The sequence below is a fragment of the Nanorana parkeri genome, unplaced genomic scaffold, assembly GCF_000935625.1.
Source record: "Nanorana parkeri isolate BGI_ZX_2015 unplaced genomic scaffold, ASM93562v1 scaffold1218, whole genome shotgun sequence".
In the NCBI taxonomy this organism is placed as follows: Eukaryota; Metazoa; Chordata; class Amphibia; order Anura; family Dicroglossidae; genus Nanorana; species Nanorana parkeri.
In genome coordinates this window covers 309226-325594 of record NW_017307486.1, presented here as the reverse complement: position 1 = coordinate 325594, position 16369 = coordinate 309226, and the positions used below count along the sequence as shown (strand labels likewise).

The 16369-nt window shown below is 39.3% G+C and overlaps 1 protein-coding gene across 1 annotated transcript in view; it reads right to left on the bottom strand.

Moving 5' to 3' along the window:
• The window catches only part of LOC108797054 (receptor tyrosine-protein kinase erbB-4-like), a gene marked incomplete at both ends in the record, with an annotated part of 259684 nt that overhangs the window by 186625 nt on the left and 56690 nt on the right, over positions 1-16369 (bottom strand). Inside the window, one exon of the mRNA XM_018568620.1 lies at positions 12354-12540. Within this exon, the coding sequence (XP_018424122.1) occupies positions 12354-12540 (187 nt within the window). The remainder of the gene's footprint in view (positions 1-12353; positions 12541-16369) is intronic.

Below are 16369 nucleotides of genomic sequence, written 5' to 3'. Positions count from 1 at the left end.
TCATTTTCTGGACCAGGTCTGGTTCAGAAAATGGTGTGAACCTGCCCGCAGTTCCATTGCATTCCAGACCAGACAAAATGAGACGTGCAGTATTTTTCTGGTCTGGTCTGTAATGAACTGAGCTGGTGTGAACAGAGGCCAGAAATAGCATAGAGATACATTAGGATGCTTTTTCGGTCCGGACACAAACTGGTCTGGCCTGGAGATGATCTGGACATGGTGTGAATGGGCCCTTAAGCCAGCTGGTTCCTGGGGATATTTGTCCAGGCCTGTACATACAGTATGCACTAGCCAAAGTACCTCCATGTTAGTTTATGTAATGAATACAGCATCGGGTATCTAGAGTGATATCTGTAGAAAAGTAATTGTATCATTTTACATTTTCTTTTGACAAACATTGAAGATGTTAATTTGCCCCTCTGTTTTTAACTATCATTTGTTGTCCATTTAATGGTTAATAGGGAACTGCGGGGAGAATGATAGTGGACCAGAGCTTGGTCTGAGCTCGGGTCAAAATGTACACATTAGAGTTCCTGATAGTGTCTATCATAGAGGTAAAATGGCAATGTTAGTTAAGTTGCCATGATTTGCTTTAAACATCATCCCCCAAGATCTCAAAAAGGAAATCACATGACACTCAAATTCCTTGATTCTTGACTAGCTCCGATACAGAGCAGCAGGAATAGGTAAGAACAGGGAAATAATGGGCTAAAATTACAGAAACATTTTTATTTATTCTTGGTTGGGCTATGGAGAAAAGAGGAATCTCATAAACAACAATATTTATTATGATTTTCTAGTCTTTCTGCCTTTTCGTTATCAGTTGAACTTTTTATTTCATGGAAAACTCCAGTTTGAGCCAAAATGCAATACATATTTGTCTGACCAAATTACAAATATTTGTACTAATATATCTGCACCTACAGAGTCACAAATATGCAAACATGGTTCCTTGGCAAACTCAACAACCACAGGAGTTGTCAGTATATGATTATTTGCAATAACCTTCCAAAGCAAAGATGGGGGTTATGTAAACTCTGGTATCCTCAGCATCTCTGTTTGAAGGTCTTCTACTGTTGGTGCTGCTTATGATATACATGCTGTAAACACAACACTATCTAGTGATTGAAGGGGAGAAGCACATCTTATTCATGATGGGAGGGTAAGAAGAAATGTCAGGTTGAACCCTTACTTGTATGAGCTACCAGCAAAAAGTACAGAGGAGGGGAAGAAGCAACACAGGAATTATGAATTTTTAAGTATATTGTATCTCACCAACTGGACTCCCCCTGTCTCGAAAAAATATATTTTTTTAGTGGGATTTTAATGCCACAATCTGATTGTACATATTCCGTTAGAGCTAGCAACAACTAACTAGTCCCAAGCCATGCCTGTATAGAAATTGAATGTGTTGATGTTTAAGTAGGCCATCACATTATATTTTGATAACAATAAATAGGATACATTGAAGAGTGTTTGTATAATCAGATTAAAGCATGTATGGCCAGCTTATTAATGAATCTGATTTAATTACATTGATTTCATGTGTATATAAAAGTAATTTAAAAACTTATTTTGCTAATTAAAGATAAATGTTTTTTGTAGCTCATTTTGCAATATACATCTAATCTCGAAAAGCAAATGAATATGCTTTGTGGAATAAAAAGAACAGTTGTTATATGAGACTGATTTGTAAAGCTCACAATGAGCACACTACTTAGGATTCTGGTCTTGTCTGTGTGTCCCTTGATGACCTGTGATGACTTGTAAACAAACTGAAACTGATCCTGAGATCTCCATTAAAGTCACCAGAGATGAAGGCTGACTGTTCTTTTTATTCTGCCTGTGACATGCATTGAGCTCAACCTCCTGTGGTCATCTAGGTTTGCAGTTAATCTGATAGAAAACATCAAGGTCCCTGATAATTGGCAAGGCTTCACACCCACTGGTTAACTATATAGAAGATTTCACACATACAAACATACTGAAACATGAAGCAATAATGGATTAAATAATCCCTTCAACCGTCCCTACATGTCTGTCTAATCTTGTCCACATCGCATGTCCTCAGATAATACAGACAGGGCATCAAAAATGAGCATAGGATAAAAGAAAAATACAAACTACATTTCCTTTATTCCTTTATTTATATTTTTGCACAAAGAAGGCTGATGTCAGTGATTTCATTAGGATCCATTCAAACCTATTGCTAAGTCCTTTTAATTTTATTGGAACCCCAAAGCCCTAAGGCACTGCTCCTCTAATGTACATTCGAAAAAAAAAGGTGCTACTCCTATTTGTGGTCAGTTCTGGTGTGTTGGCAGTCCATTCTAATGAATGCTCAACATATGTGCTAATATGCATGTGTTAGTGCACTTTAATGGGCCCTAAAATATAACTTGAGCAAAAAAAAAAATGTTTTAGTCAGGACTAGTTTAATGCAGGTCTTAAAGGAGAAGTACTGGGGGAGTAAAATGTACTTTACCCAAAACATGGAGCCAATGTAGGACACTGCACCTGTCACACCTAGCTCTATAGATCAGGAGCTGAATGATCATGAACCGCTGAATGTTCTCATGTTCTTCAAGGTGTTTGTGATACCTGTGTAGATTTAATCATTGGATATTTTTGCTAACACTCATCAGTACTGAAGAAGTGGCTTGGATAAGCTACAAAACGTTTTTGACAATACAGAACAAGGCCAGCCGTGATTGGCTACTACTACCTATACCATGACCATGACCTGGTTAAATGGCACCTTCACAGGCAATAATGCTGATACTTGCCTAGTGACATTATGTTCAAATCAAACGTCTTAACAGGTAAGAAGTAACATGTTAAAAAAATTATCTTTAATGTGTTTGGGTGTGGAAAGTGAATGCATGTTTGTGGGGCCAGTTTCTGCTGCATAAAATACTTTTATTAACCTGCTATGCACCTAAAGTATAACAAGCAGTTAACATAGCGAAATGTTTTGGTACAATATATCCCATAAAATCCTTTGGTGCTATCTGTAGCTGGCTGTCAAATCCTTCAAGTCCCACAGAGCATTATTACATGAAGAAGTAAAAATGCGTTGGGTATCAGTCAATTTCCAGAATATCAAATATCAATGTGAAGTCTATTGCAACTACTCATATGTCAATACTAGAACTGAAGGACAAATCTATACTCGCCATTGCGTTTCTGTGTGCTGGCAGCTGTAGCTATGAACCTTGAATGGTTAAAGTGAGTTAAAAGTTTCTGTTTAAGTGCTATTTCCCCTTCCCTTTGTGCTGTCACAAAATATTTGCTTGGATCATTTATAACATTAATTTAGTTTGCAAAATATAGCTGCTTAAAAAGTGGAATGTCACTGAAGAAAGAATAATGTTCTGTCCTGTACCATTAAAGGACATAGAAAGCCTCAAATTCCATAAATCCTTTTATGAAAAAGAACCAGTAATACTAATCACAAATAAGCATACAGAAGCTTCTATTTAGGAACAGAAATTGAGATACGTGACATTTCATTTAAAGATTAAGTCCAGGGAGATACAGAAAAAGTACCAGGTAATTTAGTTGTGCTAATTAAAAAAAACAACATTGGGATTTCCTTGACACTGGTGCGACACTGGTCCAACTCCAGTTATTTAAAAAACATTAACCCCTGCAGTGGGGTTACCCCCACACAGCAAGGGTTACCTGTTTTTTTTTGCTCTAGTGGCTGGAATACAGAAGATATATTCACCTGCTCACCTATCTACCCTTTCACTCCGACTGTGGTATGTCCCTTAGCGTCCCCACATCCATTCACCTACATTAATTAGACGTGATGATGACATCAGCGGAGCTTAGCCCAGGGGAGAAGAGGTTGCAGGATCTGGTCTAGCAGCCAGGAAGGACCAAGGATCAGGTGAGTATATTTTTTATTTTAGCCCCTAGACCAAAACAAGCAGTTAACCTTTGCAGTGCAGGGGCAGCCCCACTGCAAGGGTTAATTTTTTTAGATTCCTGAAGTTCCTATTTGACAAGAAAACAATGGACAAGAAAACAGATATGTAGCATTTCTTTAATGCAGCACATTCTATATGTGTGCCTCACCTTGCATTGTAGTAATGTACTATAAACTTACTGCAACAAACACATGTGAAGGGGCCTAAATGTAATTGTAAATACAGTGGTACCTTGGTTCACAAACTTAAGTCGTTCCACGATTCTGGTCGCTGACCGAGTTGGTCGTGAACCGAATCAGACTGTGATCAGACCGTGATTTTGACTAGCGGAAGCCACGACCATGTGTCAGAGCAGGAAAGATGGCTGCGGTTGTGTTCATCACTCGATGCGGAGTTCGCGAATGGAAGCAACATTTTGCCAAACTTCCTGTTCACGAACCAAATTGTTTGCGAACAGAAGCATTTGTGAACCGAGGTACCACTGTACATTCTAAAAAAGTATTGGAATTTTTCTGAATATAGCCACATGTAATGTCCTGCGCAATAGATTGGGAGAGGGAGGTCAGCACTAGCTGTTAGACTCTTCTGCACTGCACTTGAGAACACACTGACAGTAGGTAAGTAAAGAGAGTGATGATTCATTATTGTGCTGCTGCTCCTTTATTGTCCAGTCAGCAGGCTGGGGGGGGGGGTGTCTTTGACCAAGCTGTACAGGTAGGGGTGTCAGCATCACTCTACTTGCTTAACAGAATTACATTTTTTAGCAGGTAAAACAGCACCATATGTATATTTCAACTATGCAATGTGCTACTTGCTTGGACTTCATCCTTAATTTTCAGATACAGCATTTTGCTTCTATGTTATCCACTATTTTTAAAAACAGAACAAAACTCTACCAAAAGAATAACTCATTTGTTAGAGTACTGTAATCAAACAGTTACTTTGTTCATGTTTTTTACCCTCCATTGTGCACTTCCCATAGACCAGCTACTCTTAACCAGGGTTCCGTGGAACCCTAGGGATCCTCCAGAGACTGCTAGGTTGACTTCGCATTTTGCCTGCATAGTACTGGGAATAATGCCACTTGGAAGACCCAGTGGCATTACACTAATGATTTTTTAGCATTCTGTAAGGGAGCATTATGAGCACCGCTGTAATGGGGGCATTCCTTCCACTGACCAGCAATGTAGGGTGACATTTTTTCCACTGACCCCCAATGAAGATTTTTTAAGCAGGTGTTTCCCACAGACCTGGAAATGCTTTCAAGGGTTCCTCTGGATAAAAATGAACATAGTGTAGCAAACGTTTGGCAACCTGTGCAGTGCACTGCTAAAAAAAAAGCAAGCTGCAATTTGTTTGTGCTTTGAGGGGCATTGCAGCCATTTAATTCTGAATGGATGGTCTAACATAACATGCTACAATGTGACTCAATGCACAAACATGGTTGGTGTGAATAGGCCCTATTGTGGCTTTTGCAATCCAAGCTTGTGTTCAAGTAGTATTAAACTCTCAAACTTTTTTCAATAATGAATCCAATTCAAACATATACTGTATATGTTGCCCAGCAAAGTATTTATTTACAGTTTTGCTCAAGCACTTACAGTCGTCATGTTTCCAAACAAAGGGCATCAACTCTCTCAGCTCTGTTTCCCTGAACTTCCTGTCCAATACAAGATCACAAGGACAGAGTTGTCTCTAACAACTGTCCATCTAGTAGCTTGGAGAAGGGAAGAGGGAGATGGGGCGGCGGGGGTTGGGAATAGGGTAGTGGATCGCCCTGCTGTGCCTGTGAGTTTGTGGAGACACACACAGTTTGCTAGCACACAAGGGTGACCCTACAAGGGAAGGACTCTGCAAGGTAAAGGAGCCACCTTAAAACAGGGCATCAGGACCAGTGCTCAAAGAACAAGCTGATTCTGCAGGAAACAAACTGTTAAACATCAGGACGCAGCATCCATTGTAAGTGATTTAATCAGCATTTAAAATAGCCTAAAACCCTTTTGACTTTATTATCAATTTCATTTTAAATACCTAATCAGATGATTGTTATTTTTAAAAAAAACTAAAACTAAAAATATCCTTTGAATCAGTAAATGCTAAGTTCCTTACTTTTAAACTGACTTTATTATGAATATCCTCAACTTACCCTTTAAAATAGACCCATAATGCTGAAATAAATGGACTTTGAAATGACATTTTAAAGATTACCGCAATGCTGTGTACTTACAAATCTACAAAAGTTACCATTTTATAATTCTAGAATAAAGCTGAACACCAGGATCCTAGATAAAAGGATTTTTAGAAAATTCAACCCCTGCCTATATGCATTCAGACTTTTAGGATGCAATAAAAGTAATCTGAAGTACTAAAAGTTGCTCTTTTAAACAAGCCTGCATGGTACAATGCAGCCACTTTATAATGGCTTTCCTGCTGGCCTGAGGATGGGTACCTTGTACCAAGTCACACCGTTAGCATAGTTCTTAGTGACCTGCATTGGTGTACTTAATGGGACTACAATAGTGAGAGGTCACCAGGTTTACAGACACACAGTATACAGGCTTCCGTACACGCAGGGCACTTCATAACTAAACATTTACATAACATATAATCTGCCTTTTCTAACAAAAACTTTCAGGGTGTAAAAGGAATGCATAATTGTTTTAATGTGTTTTTAGGTGTAAAAAAAATCTGCTTGGAGTAAATAATTGTACATGGTTTACAAACCTTGTTTCTATGTAAAAAAATGTTACATATACAGACTCTGTTTTCTGCTTAGCAGTGCTACACCATGGTTGTGCTTCTTCTCACAATAGAAGTCCATGAATTGACTGACTCATGGAAGATAATGCACTCTGGCTGATATCTTATTGCAATGCTTCTCAAAAGTATAAACAGTAAACTCCCCATTATCTGGCTTTCAAGCAACCAACACTATCAAGCAACCGGCAAAAAACAAAAAATTGAGGACATAATATGTCCTTGATTTTTTTTTGCCAGTGGCTTGTAGCACACGAAAAAATTGTCGGTTGATTGGTGCATGCTAAAAAATGTTGTTAGCAACTAATTTTATATAGTTGCTCACAAAATTCTGTTTATATCTTGCTGTCGTCAAGTGGCTAGTTTCCACGGTCGGCAGCAGAATGTAAACAGGGAGCAACCTAGCCAACCTATTGTACCTGCCCACTTAGCAGAGGAGCAGACCTGATAAATAACTCAGGTCTGCTCAGTGGGCGGGTGTAATAGCCAGCCTGTTATTGGCTATTGCAGTTTGAAATAGTTGATAGGAGTCGGTTTATTGCTTCCGGCTGCTTACATTTACCTGCCTGCTACGGAATCTAGCCGACAGGTGAATGGGGCCATGCCCATTGAGGCAAGTCAACCAAACTGAAGGGGAAAGTCCTATGATCCTCAGCGTATACGCTGATAATCTAATTGCAGATTGTTTTCTCTGCGAATTATTATTAGTATTAATTTTTTTTTTCCATTCAAAATTTTTATTGTTTTAGCAAAAAGAAGAGCAAGATATGAAAATAGAAATAAACCCAACATGAGATATAGTCCACAAGACGTAGGTCTCTTCACTTGGTGTTATTAGTACAAAAGCATCACATGACAACGTGGATCAGCTGCAATGTTATGGCACTAGGCCATCCTAAGGGCAATATGTCGTGCAACAAACATCCTCCAGGCGGAAGGTCTTATCCTGTATTCACAGCCCTTCTTGTTTGCCCAAGGACAGTCTGTATCTTGGGACCTTTACTTCCCATGCTATACAGAGGGCATGTCCCCTTAAAGCCTAAGAGGTAAACTCGCTAGTGTGAAATCCAACTCTACCCGCTTATGGTTAACTACGTCTTAGTACTATCAATAAGTGCGACTGACATAAAGGGCAAGGTTGACCACAGAGTGTGGGCCCAGATATTCTCCCCCTAGAGAAGACAGAGAGTGGGAGAAGAGACGTAGGAAAGAGTCCGAGGAAGGATAGAAGAGAATTAAGGTAAGTAAAGGGGATGGAGGTCTATATGCAAATGTTTTATAAATAGACCCCTTTATGTTGAGGAAGAGAGATTACAATAAACCGCTGAGAGCTCCCGCTGGTGGTAAATCTAGGAAATTCTATAACTTACACAATAGCAAAATATGAAAGTGCAAACATGTAGAATTATAAAAGTAATTTTTAGGGCAAAACAAAAGATTTACTAAAATGTTAGTCTTGCATGCTATTAAACTTGCCTTCCCTTAGCTCCCATGCTGCTCAGTTCAGCAGAACAGTGAAGAAATACCTAATACTTCTGTGTATGAGGACCCTGTTTCTCTTCCCCCTCCCCTGCAGGATGCAACACTGGGTACCTGGGAACACAATCGCCAGGGCCTTACTCTGTCACGTGGGGGGCAAAGCCCTCCTTAAGATTAGACCACAGTGATTTGGAGTGTACACAGGACTACTACAAATGGAGCAGCAGAGGAGCAAAGGGTAGGTAATGGTAGAGTAAAGGTAGGTGCTGATATATCAGGGCTTATTTTAAAACATAAACTATGCACTGGATTAAACATCAACCGATAGCTTTTAACAGCATAACATTTGACTTCCCAAATATGATTAATACATTCATCATCATGCAGTATTATCCTTCAGTCTGCTTTAGGCATACACCTGACAGACAGTGTACTAAAAGATGATGGGACATGTAATTCTATTTTAAAATACAGACTTATTAAATTGATAACTGTATTCTCTGTGGAAACTCCCATTGGGCTCTTACATTGAAAAATTTAGACCAGAACAGAAGCGCACACAGTTTGTCAATAGACATTGCGTTAATCCTTCAATATATATAGTAGGCCTGAGGGGGATGTTAAAGATAGCTGAAGCTGTGCTTTCAATTAGAATTACATGTAAAAGAAAATAGATGCAATTTAAATATTGAAACACGGGCGTGTGAAATGGGGAACTTATTTCTGTAATCTATACACAGTATCAGCAAACAAACCCATACATACTCCAAAACATTCCATTAGAGAGTATCTAAAACCAAACCTTTTTTTTTTAGTTTTGGGAACAAATATAGAAAGATTAACTCTTCTGTTAGGTTTATTTTTACCGTAACTGTCCAATTAAGAAGATTTTCTTTCATTTCCTGTAATGCAGACATAACAGGAAGAGAGAAACTAAGAGAAAATCTCATAAGTGAGGTAATCCTCACTTGCACTATTGTTATCAAAACAAGTGTCCCTACTGGACATTTTCCCTTTTATTCCTGTTTCACTGAGAAGTTAAAGTGACACTAAACTTAGGAGTTAAATCTTAAAAATACATTAAATGACCTTGACTATTAACAAACATGTATCTTATTTGTGTATAACTCAGCTGTATATCCTCAAATCATCTCTGAATTGGTGCTGACACTGTCCTTCCTTCTGGAGGGTGACTACTTTAGTTCACCATGTAAAGTAGCCACCGCTCCAAGCTCACACCTGTGATGGACTATAATTTAAATACCGATTAGTAAACTAAATGTGCGATTGTAGCCCATCATGGGAGCAAGCTTGGAGCGGTGGCTACGCTACAACACACAGGGACCATGGGGAACAAAAGTATCCACCCTCTAGAAGGAAGGACAGTGTCAGCACCAATTCAGAGATGATTTGAAGACATACAGCCCAGTGATACATAAATAAGCTACATTTTTGTTAATAGTTATGGTACTTGAATGCATACAGTGGTACCTCGGTTCACAAACGCTTCTGTTTGCGAACAATTCAGGTTCGCGAACAGGAAGTTTGGCAAAATCTTGCTTCCATTCGCGAACTCCGCATCACTTGACGAACACAACCGCAGCCATCTTCCCTGCTCTGACACGCGGTCATGGCTTCCTCTAGTCAAGATCGCGGTCTGATCACAGTTTCATTCGGTTCCCGACTAGAATCATGAAACAAATTAGGTTCCTGAACCAAGGTACCAATGTATTTAGGATTTAGGCCCTGAGTTTAGTGTCACTTTAAAAGTGGTCTTTGACCTTACTTTCATAAAGATATACTAAGATATATACAGGAAAGGTGAACATACCAGTGAGGATATAGAGAACAATAACAACCTGACAGGGCTGTTAACCTTTCCCTATTCTATTAAAAATAAAGTTTTGGCTTAAGATGCACTTTAAGTCATAAGTATGCTTTGCTTACACTAGATGATCTGTTTGGTATGTGCTTCAGGTGAACTTGACCCGGCCTTAAATGCTTCTAACGTAACTGCAATTTGCAACAATAGCAGCACTTTGTTGATGTTTGTGTCTTTGTGGACCCCTTTGTATCCTAGGCCCTTGCTGAACATGGAGCCAGAACCTCTGCCCAAATTGAGAATAAGCCTCTCTCCTCCTTATGAGTTGGTCTGTCCCAATGATTTAACTACCATATGCCAGAAATTCAGTGACAGGTGGAGACACTGGTGAACATCTATTGGAAATATTATACTACTAAAAAAGCCAAAAAGATGATAGCTAGTTAAGAACTTCTTTTCTTTAAAGCTGATTTCCAGGCAGGTATTAATGAAGCACCAATCAATGCAGTTTTTGTATTCAAAGCAGCTCATATTGAGAGAAGGAAAGGGTTAATCAGGTGTGCTGCAGTGAATATGATCTAGCAAGGAACATTCTGACAGGAGGTAAGGGCAGATTTAAGCGACAGTTGACTCATCACTATGCTGTTTCTCCTTCACTATCCAAACACAGATTTGGGCTAGAGAAGTGGGTTTGCTACATTACTTAAATGCAGTAATAAAGTCAGGTTACCAACCTGTCTGTGCTGTCTGTTAGGGATGTCTATGTCTTATGACTGAATGGATAGATATACAAACCCCTTTCCAGGTAAAAGGCTCCCATATATGTATTTCAGCTATGTATGTATCTGTTTGCCTGAACTGCCTGCCAGCTTTAAGGTCAGATGTATGGTGCATTCAGATGTTCCTATCCCCTTTACCCATCTATCTGATAATATTTATAATATTATTATTATTATTATTATTATTATTAAAAATAATAAACTGTGCATATCTGTGCTATCAGCAAAGAGAAAATCAAAAACAGCCAGCTAGTCAAGAATGCACATTTTGTACAGAAGTTCTGTGCACTATTAAGTGGGACATCCAGCATTGAATCCCAAATTATGTAATAGTGCTCCAAAAATCTAATAGGGCATATACGAGTGCACTTTCCTCAAAACACAACTTTTCCAAATAGAAAGACTCTTTTTTACAACAATGTCAAACAAAGTTTAAAAGGCAGAGAAGAGAGAAGACAAAACCATATGCATAACACTCAAACTTGTGCTATCCTCCTCCCAACGGAATAGCCACACTTACTCACAGAGTGTGACCTTTCAATTACAAGATGGCCAGAAAGCCCTTTTGTAGCAATATATATCTTGAATTGCTCACCTCAACAACAAGTGAAAAACAAAGTCTATCAAGAAGGGAAAATACTCCAAACTGAGTAGTACATCTCAGACCTAAATGTTATTTAAAGCCAAACTCCAGGTATAAATATTTATATATGCTTACATTGGTCCAGCTTGGCAAGTGTAAGTAGACCTATTTTATATCTGCAAGAGCCATGGTAACTCTGGTAGCTGGAGCTGCTACAGTGGTTTACAGTGATCTTCCGCATCCTCACAGCTGAGTGACTTCCCCTCTGCTGTGAGAACACAGGGTGATGCTTGCTCTGCACGTCCGGGCATTCTGTATTTTGTACTTATTACTAGGCATCCTTCTATTATTTAATTATTGCTAGCCATTTTCTGATTGGATGAGGGGTGAATTGTGGTGCCACTGCCACAATCAGAAAATGCCTAGTATTCATTGAAAACAATACCAACTATTGGCTGAATGGCCATTGTGCCGAGCGAGCAATCCTCCCTGTCTTCACAGCAAAGGGGAAGTCACCCAGCACAGCAGAGGTCCAGGACCTGGAAGACAACAGTAGTAGCACTGGCTATTATAATGCTACTATAACGCTTTACTGGATCCCCTTTTCTCTACCAGGTATAAAATATGTATACTTGGGACAAGCTGAACCAATGCAAGTATGTATAAATATTTATACCTGGAGTTCAGCTTTTAATGCCACATGCTATATGCTACATGATTCAGCCAGTAGGACTATTTCATGGGTCCTGACTAGCTCTTATTTTTTTAGATTTGTGAGCATTTAAACAGTTTATCTTTAAAGTTGTTTTAAATAAAGTTTGGGTCTGAGACTTCTGGTTATACTGTAACGAAACTGAGCAGAGTTACAGAGTAATTCATACAACTTACGTGTTTAATACCTTACAAATATTATGTTAATAACAAGTATTAAACCATTGTTTGTTCTGATGAAAGTCAAAAATATTTCATTTTATGTATATGAAATACAAGCGACTCACCCGTCAGATTTCTCAGTCCGAGCTCACGCAGTCCATGTTTTCCATCCTTCAAATAGTTCAGGAAGATGAACAGTGCATAACGGTCCTCATACAGCTTGGTTCCACGAATAATTCGTAGGTTCTCAAGTGGAAGATATTCAAACTGGTTAAGAGCTACAAGGACATATCCTGTCACCTCACGGATGGACTGCAAGAACAAAAGAAATGTGAGTGAATTGACTATCCTGCAGACCATGTTTTCACAGCTCTAACAATATATTTTACGAAGAAACAAGCTAATCTGTAAAAATAAATATATAGATACAATTAATACACATATTTAAGCACTCCTAAAGATGCCAAAATTCACAGATATGACCCCATTCACTTCTGCATGAGCACCCAAGTCTCCAACATGCTCACATATTAAACTATTTATTTAGCCTCTGTGCTCCAGCTGAGACATGATAGGTTTGCAGTATACAAAAAGAGGGAATGTAATTTCAAGCTCTTCTCTGGTTATCTCCTTCAAACTTTTACATCTACTGTATGATCTTAATTTGATGCTCTTCGGAAACATCAAAATGTGAGGACATCACAAACCTAAAAATACACAGTGACAAGCCTGAAATCTTGTTTTGCAACACTGTCAGTGCAATCCATTTTATCCATATATTACATTCTTTTTCTTCTTTGATTAAAGCTGAACTCCAAGCTGAGGAATCCTTACCTGCCAAAGGATTTGTGTTTTTTGTATCCATCCAGACCTGAAATTTAAACTACCCTACCACACAGCACAGCCCTGCCTGGCAGGGCAGAGCTCCTGGCTTTTTTCTGCTGCAGCTAACTATCACTTAAAGGTGTTGTCACTGACCCAGCATAGTACTGGACAATAAAGGAGAAGCAGCAGACTGATGAGCTAATCTTTCCATCACTTGCCTCTCTACTCTTATCAGTATGTTCCTTGTTAGCACATTAGCACAGCTGATTGGTTCCTTTGTGCTGCTTCTGGCTCTTCCAGCCTAAACAACGCTGTGCAGGGACTACAAATGACTAATGCGAACTCAAACTCAGGTACTTACACTACTTGTCTCTACTTGTCTACTGGAAGAGACCTGCAAATATTACTTGACTACAGTAGAGAAAGAAATCAGGTCTCCTGCTCTGGAAGACAGGGCTGTGCTGTATGGCAAGGCTGTACAAATCTCAAAACTGGATGGGCAGAAATACAGAAATACAAATTTTTTGGCAGGCAAAACAAGCCATAGTTATGATGTCTTAGACTGAAGACGTACATCCAATGCATACAAAGTCATGTGAATTGGACGACAATCTAACGTCTATGGCAGCAGACCCTGCACCCCACCATCACCGGTGACCACTTTGGGAGTACAAATTTATGTGAGAGAGGGTTGATAGAGTTGGCATGAGGTTTTCAAATTGTACCTGCACATCCAACAGTTTATAATTTTATAAGGGGATAAAGCACACTTTTTCCTATTCTGTTTTAGATTAATTTATTCATTTAGATTGGAAAGAACCCGAGGGCATGAACAGAAAGAACAAAAAGAGCAACAGGAGAAGAAAAAATGGGGAGAAAAATAGGGGAAAGGAAAAAAGTAGGAGGGCTGAATAGACAAAGTGGTAGGGGAGGGGGAAACCAGTTGCCCGGGAGATACATTCACATCAGAAGGAAAAAAGGGAAAAAAGGGTTTTGGTACAACCACATAGGGAGGGAGCCTAAGTACATTCGGTAGGGTGGTCAGACACCATCACGCTCAGGTATGGGTCTGTGGTTGTGTAGAAAAGCCATGGTCTCCACGTGTCACAAAATCGCTCCCCTGGATCATGGAGGTTAGATGCTCCATTTGGCAAAACTCGTTGATTTTTGTAAACCAAAGCTTTATGGAAGGCAGTTGGGAAGATTTTCAAAGGGAGGGGACACAGGTCCTAGCAGCATTGAGAGAGAAAGGATTTGTATTTACATATAGAACTGGCTGTCATTTGCAGCAAGAAGGCCTCCGGATTCGGATTCAGGTCCACCAAGACGAGTTGTCTGATGATGTCTCTGACCTTCTCCCAAAAATAACGCAACCCGGGGCAGGACCAAAAATAATGAAGTGGGGTACCGAATCGGCTCCACAACATCAACAGGTTGAGGGGATACTAGCTTCGATTTTATGAAGGCCTGAGGGAACTCTGTACCATCAAGATACCAGCTAGTATCCCTGCTCCTGGATTTTGTTAGCAATTGAGGACTAATGAGCAAAATAAATAATCTTTTCTCGCTGTTAGGGTAGAAAATGACACCTCCAATTCCTGTTTCCATTTAAGATATTTAATTGTTTTGGTATAAAGCTTATGGTTGTCCTGTATTCTTCGCCAGCATAATATGTCAGAGATGTACATATCATATGTCACCAGTAGTTCTCTCTAACCCTGTATATCATCATCATGTCTGTTGGTACAATTTAATTTCTTCTGTGTCACAGAGAAGGAATCACTTACCCCAGCTGTCACCTGTATAATGGGAGGAGGGTTATAATGGTCATTTATCACCCGTTACAAATAATATGTAGAAAAGAAAATCAATGTGTCCTCAAGAAAGACGCACAGATTACCCAAGAGCTCTCATGTCTGCATTTATTTTCTGTGTTCATAAATCAGGTACAATACTACAAGATATGCTGTAGACCTCCATTTACACACTGTTTAAATGATTCATTTTTAGGATTACACTTCATTATTATGATATTTATTATAAGAGCGATTCATTTGCAAGTTCAGTGGGCATATTGTGTAGAGGAAGATAATGTATTCAGTGATATGTATCATATGTTTTTGAAGGTGCATATTATAGCTACATTTCAGAATGTAAGTTGGCTGTAGACTTGATATAGAGTCTGGTATCAGTGTACTATTATATACTCTTCCTGTGCCTTGGAAACCTTTTACCATGGTGTGGATGTATCTTGACTGATCCCAACCACAGCTGTAGTGACATCTGTCACTACAGCTAACTAAATGGACACCATGTTCGGGTGTGAGGGCATTCCCCTGGCATTGTTCTTGGGTTTGCCTATGTACTTCTCTGTAACCAATGTCACTTTGTTATGTAATTGATGGGTTCTTACGTTCACTATGTTGATATTTACAAAACTGGCCTGATTTGTATGCATATTTCTGGGTCTGTGTTTTATTAGCCTTTCTGATACTTCCAATACTGAGCATTGCAACAGGGAACTCACTGGTCTTGTAAACAGTTTCTTATTTGGAAGCCTCCAGAACTACAGCCAAAATATTTTTTTAAGGTTACATATAGTGTGTAAGTATTAGAATCTTAGAATCTCTTTTTTCTCTGTCTTAATTTAGGGGGACATGATCACTTCCTATTTGATGGCAGAAAAGATGAGGGAGCACCTCCCAACATGCAGTCTGATTGAACAGACAGAACAGGAAGTGAGGGGGGAAACTATTTGATGAGTGTCAGATATAATTTTTTACATAGTATTTGTGGTTGAATAAAAGACATACTTCCATCAAGTCCAACCCATATAGGTCAACGCATCATCTCATTCTTAGGGATACTGGTATCCCTGGATATTACGGTCCCTCAAGAAATTGTCCAAACGTTTCTTGAACAAATCTACACTCTTGGCTGAAATCACTGCCAATGGCAGTGAGTTCCAGACCTTAACCACTCTTACTGTAAAGAACCCTCTTCGCCCATTGTGCTGGAACTTTTTCTCCACCAACTTTAGGTGGTGGCCTCTAGTCTTTGTAATGGGGTTAATCTCAAACAATTTGTTGCCAATGTTGCTGTCACCATTGAACATCTTGTACATGAAAATCATATCCCCCCTAAATCTCCTTAATTGCACATGTTTAAGTTCAGAAGCCTTGTCTCATAGCTCTGGTCCTCCATTCCCCTAATTAGTTTTGTTGCCCTCCGCTGGACTCTCTCCAGTTCAAGGACATCCCTTCTCAGTACCGGCGACCAAAACTGGACCGCGTACTCCAGATGTGGCCGAACCTCT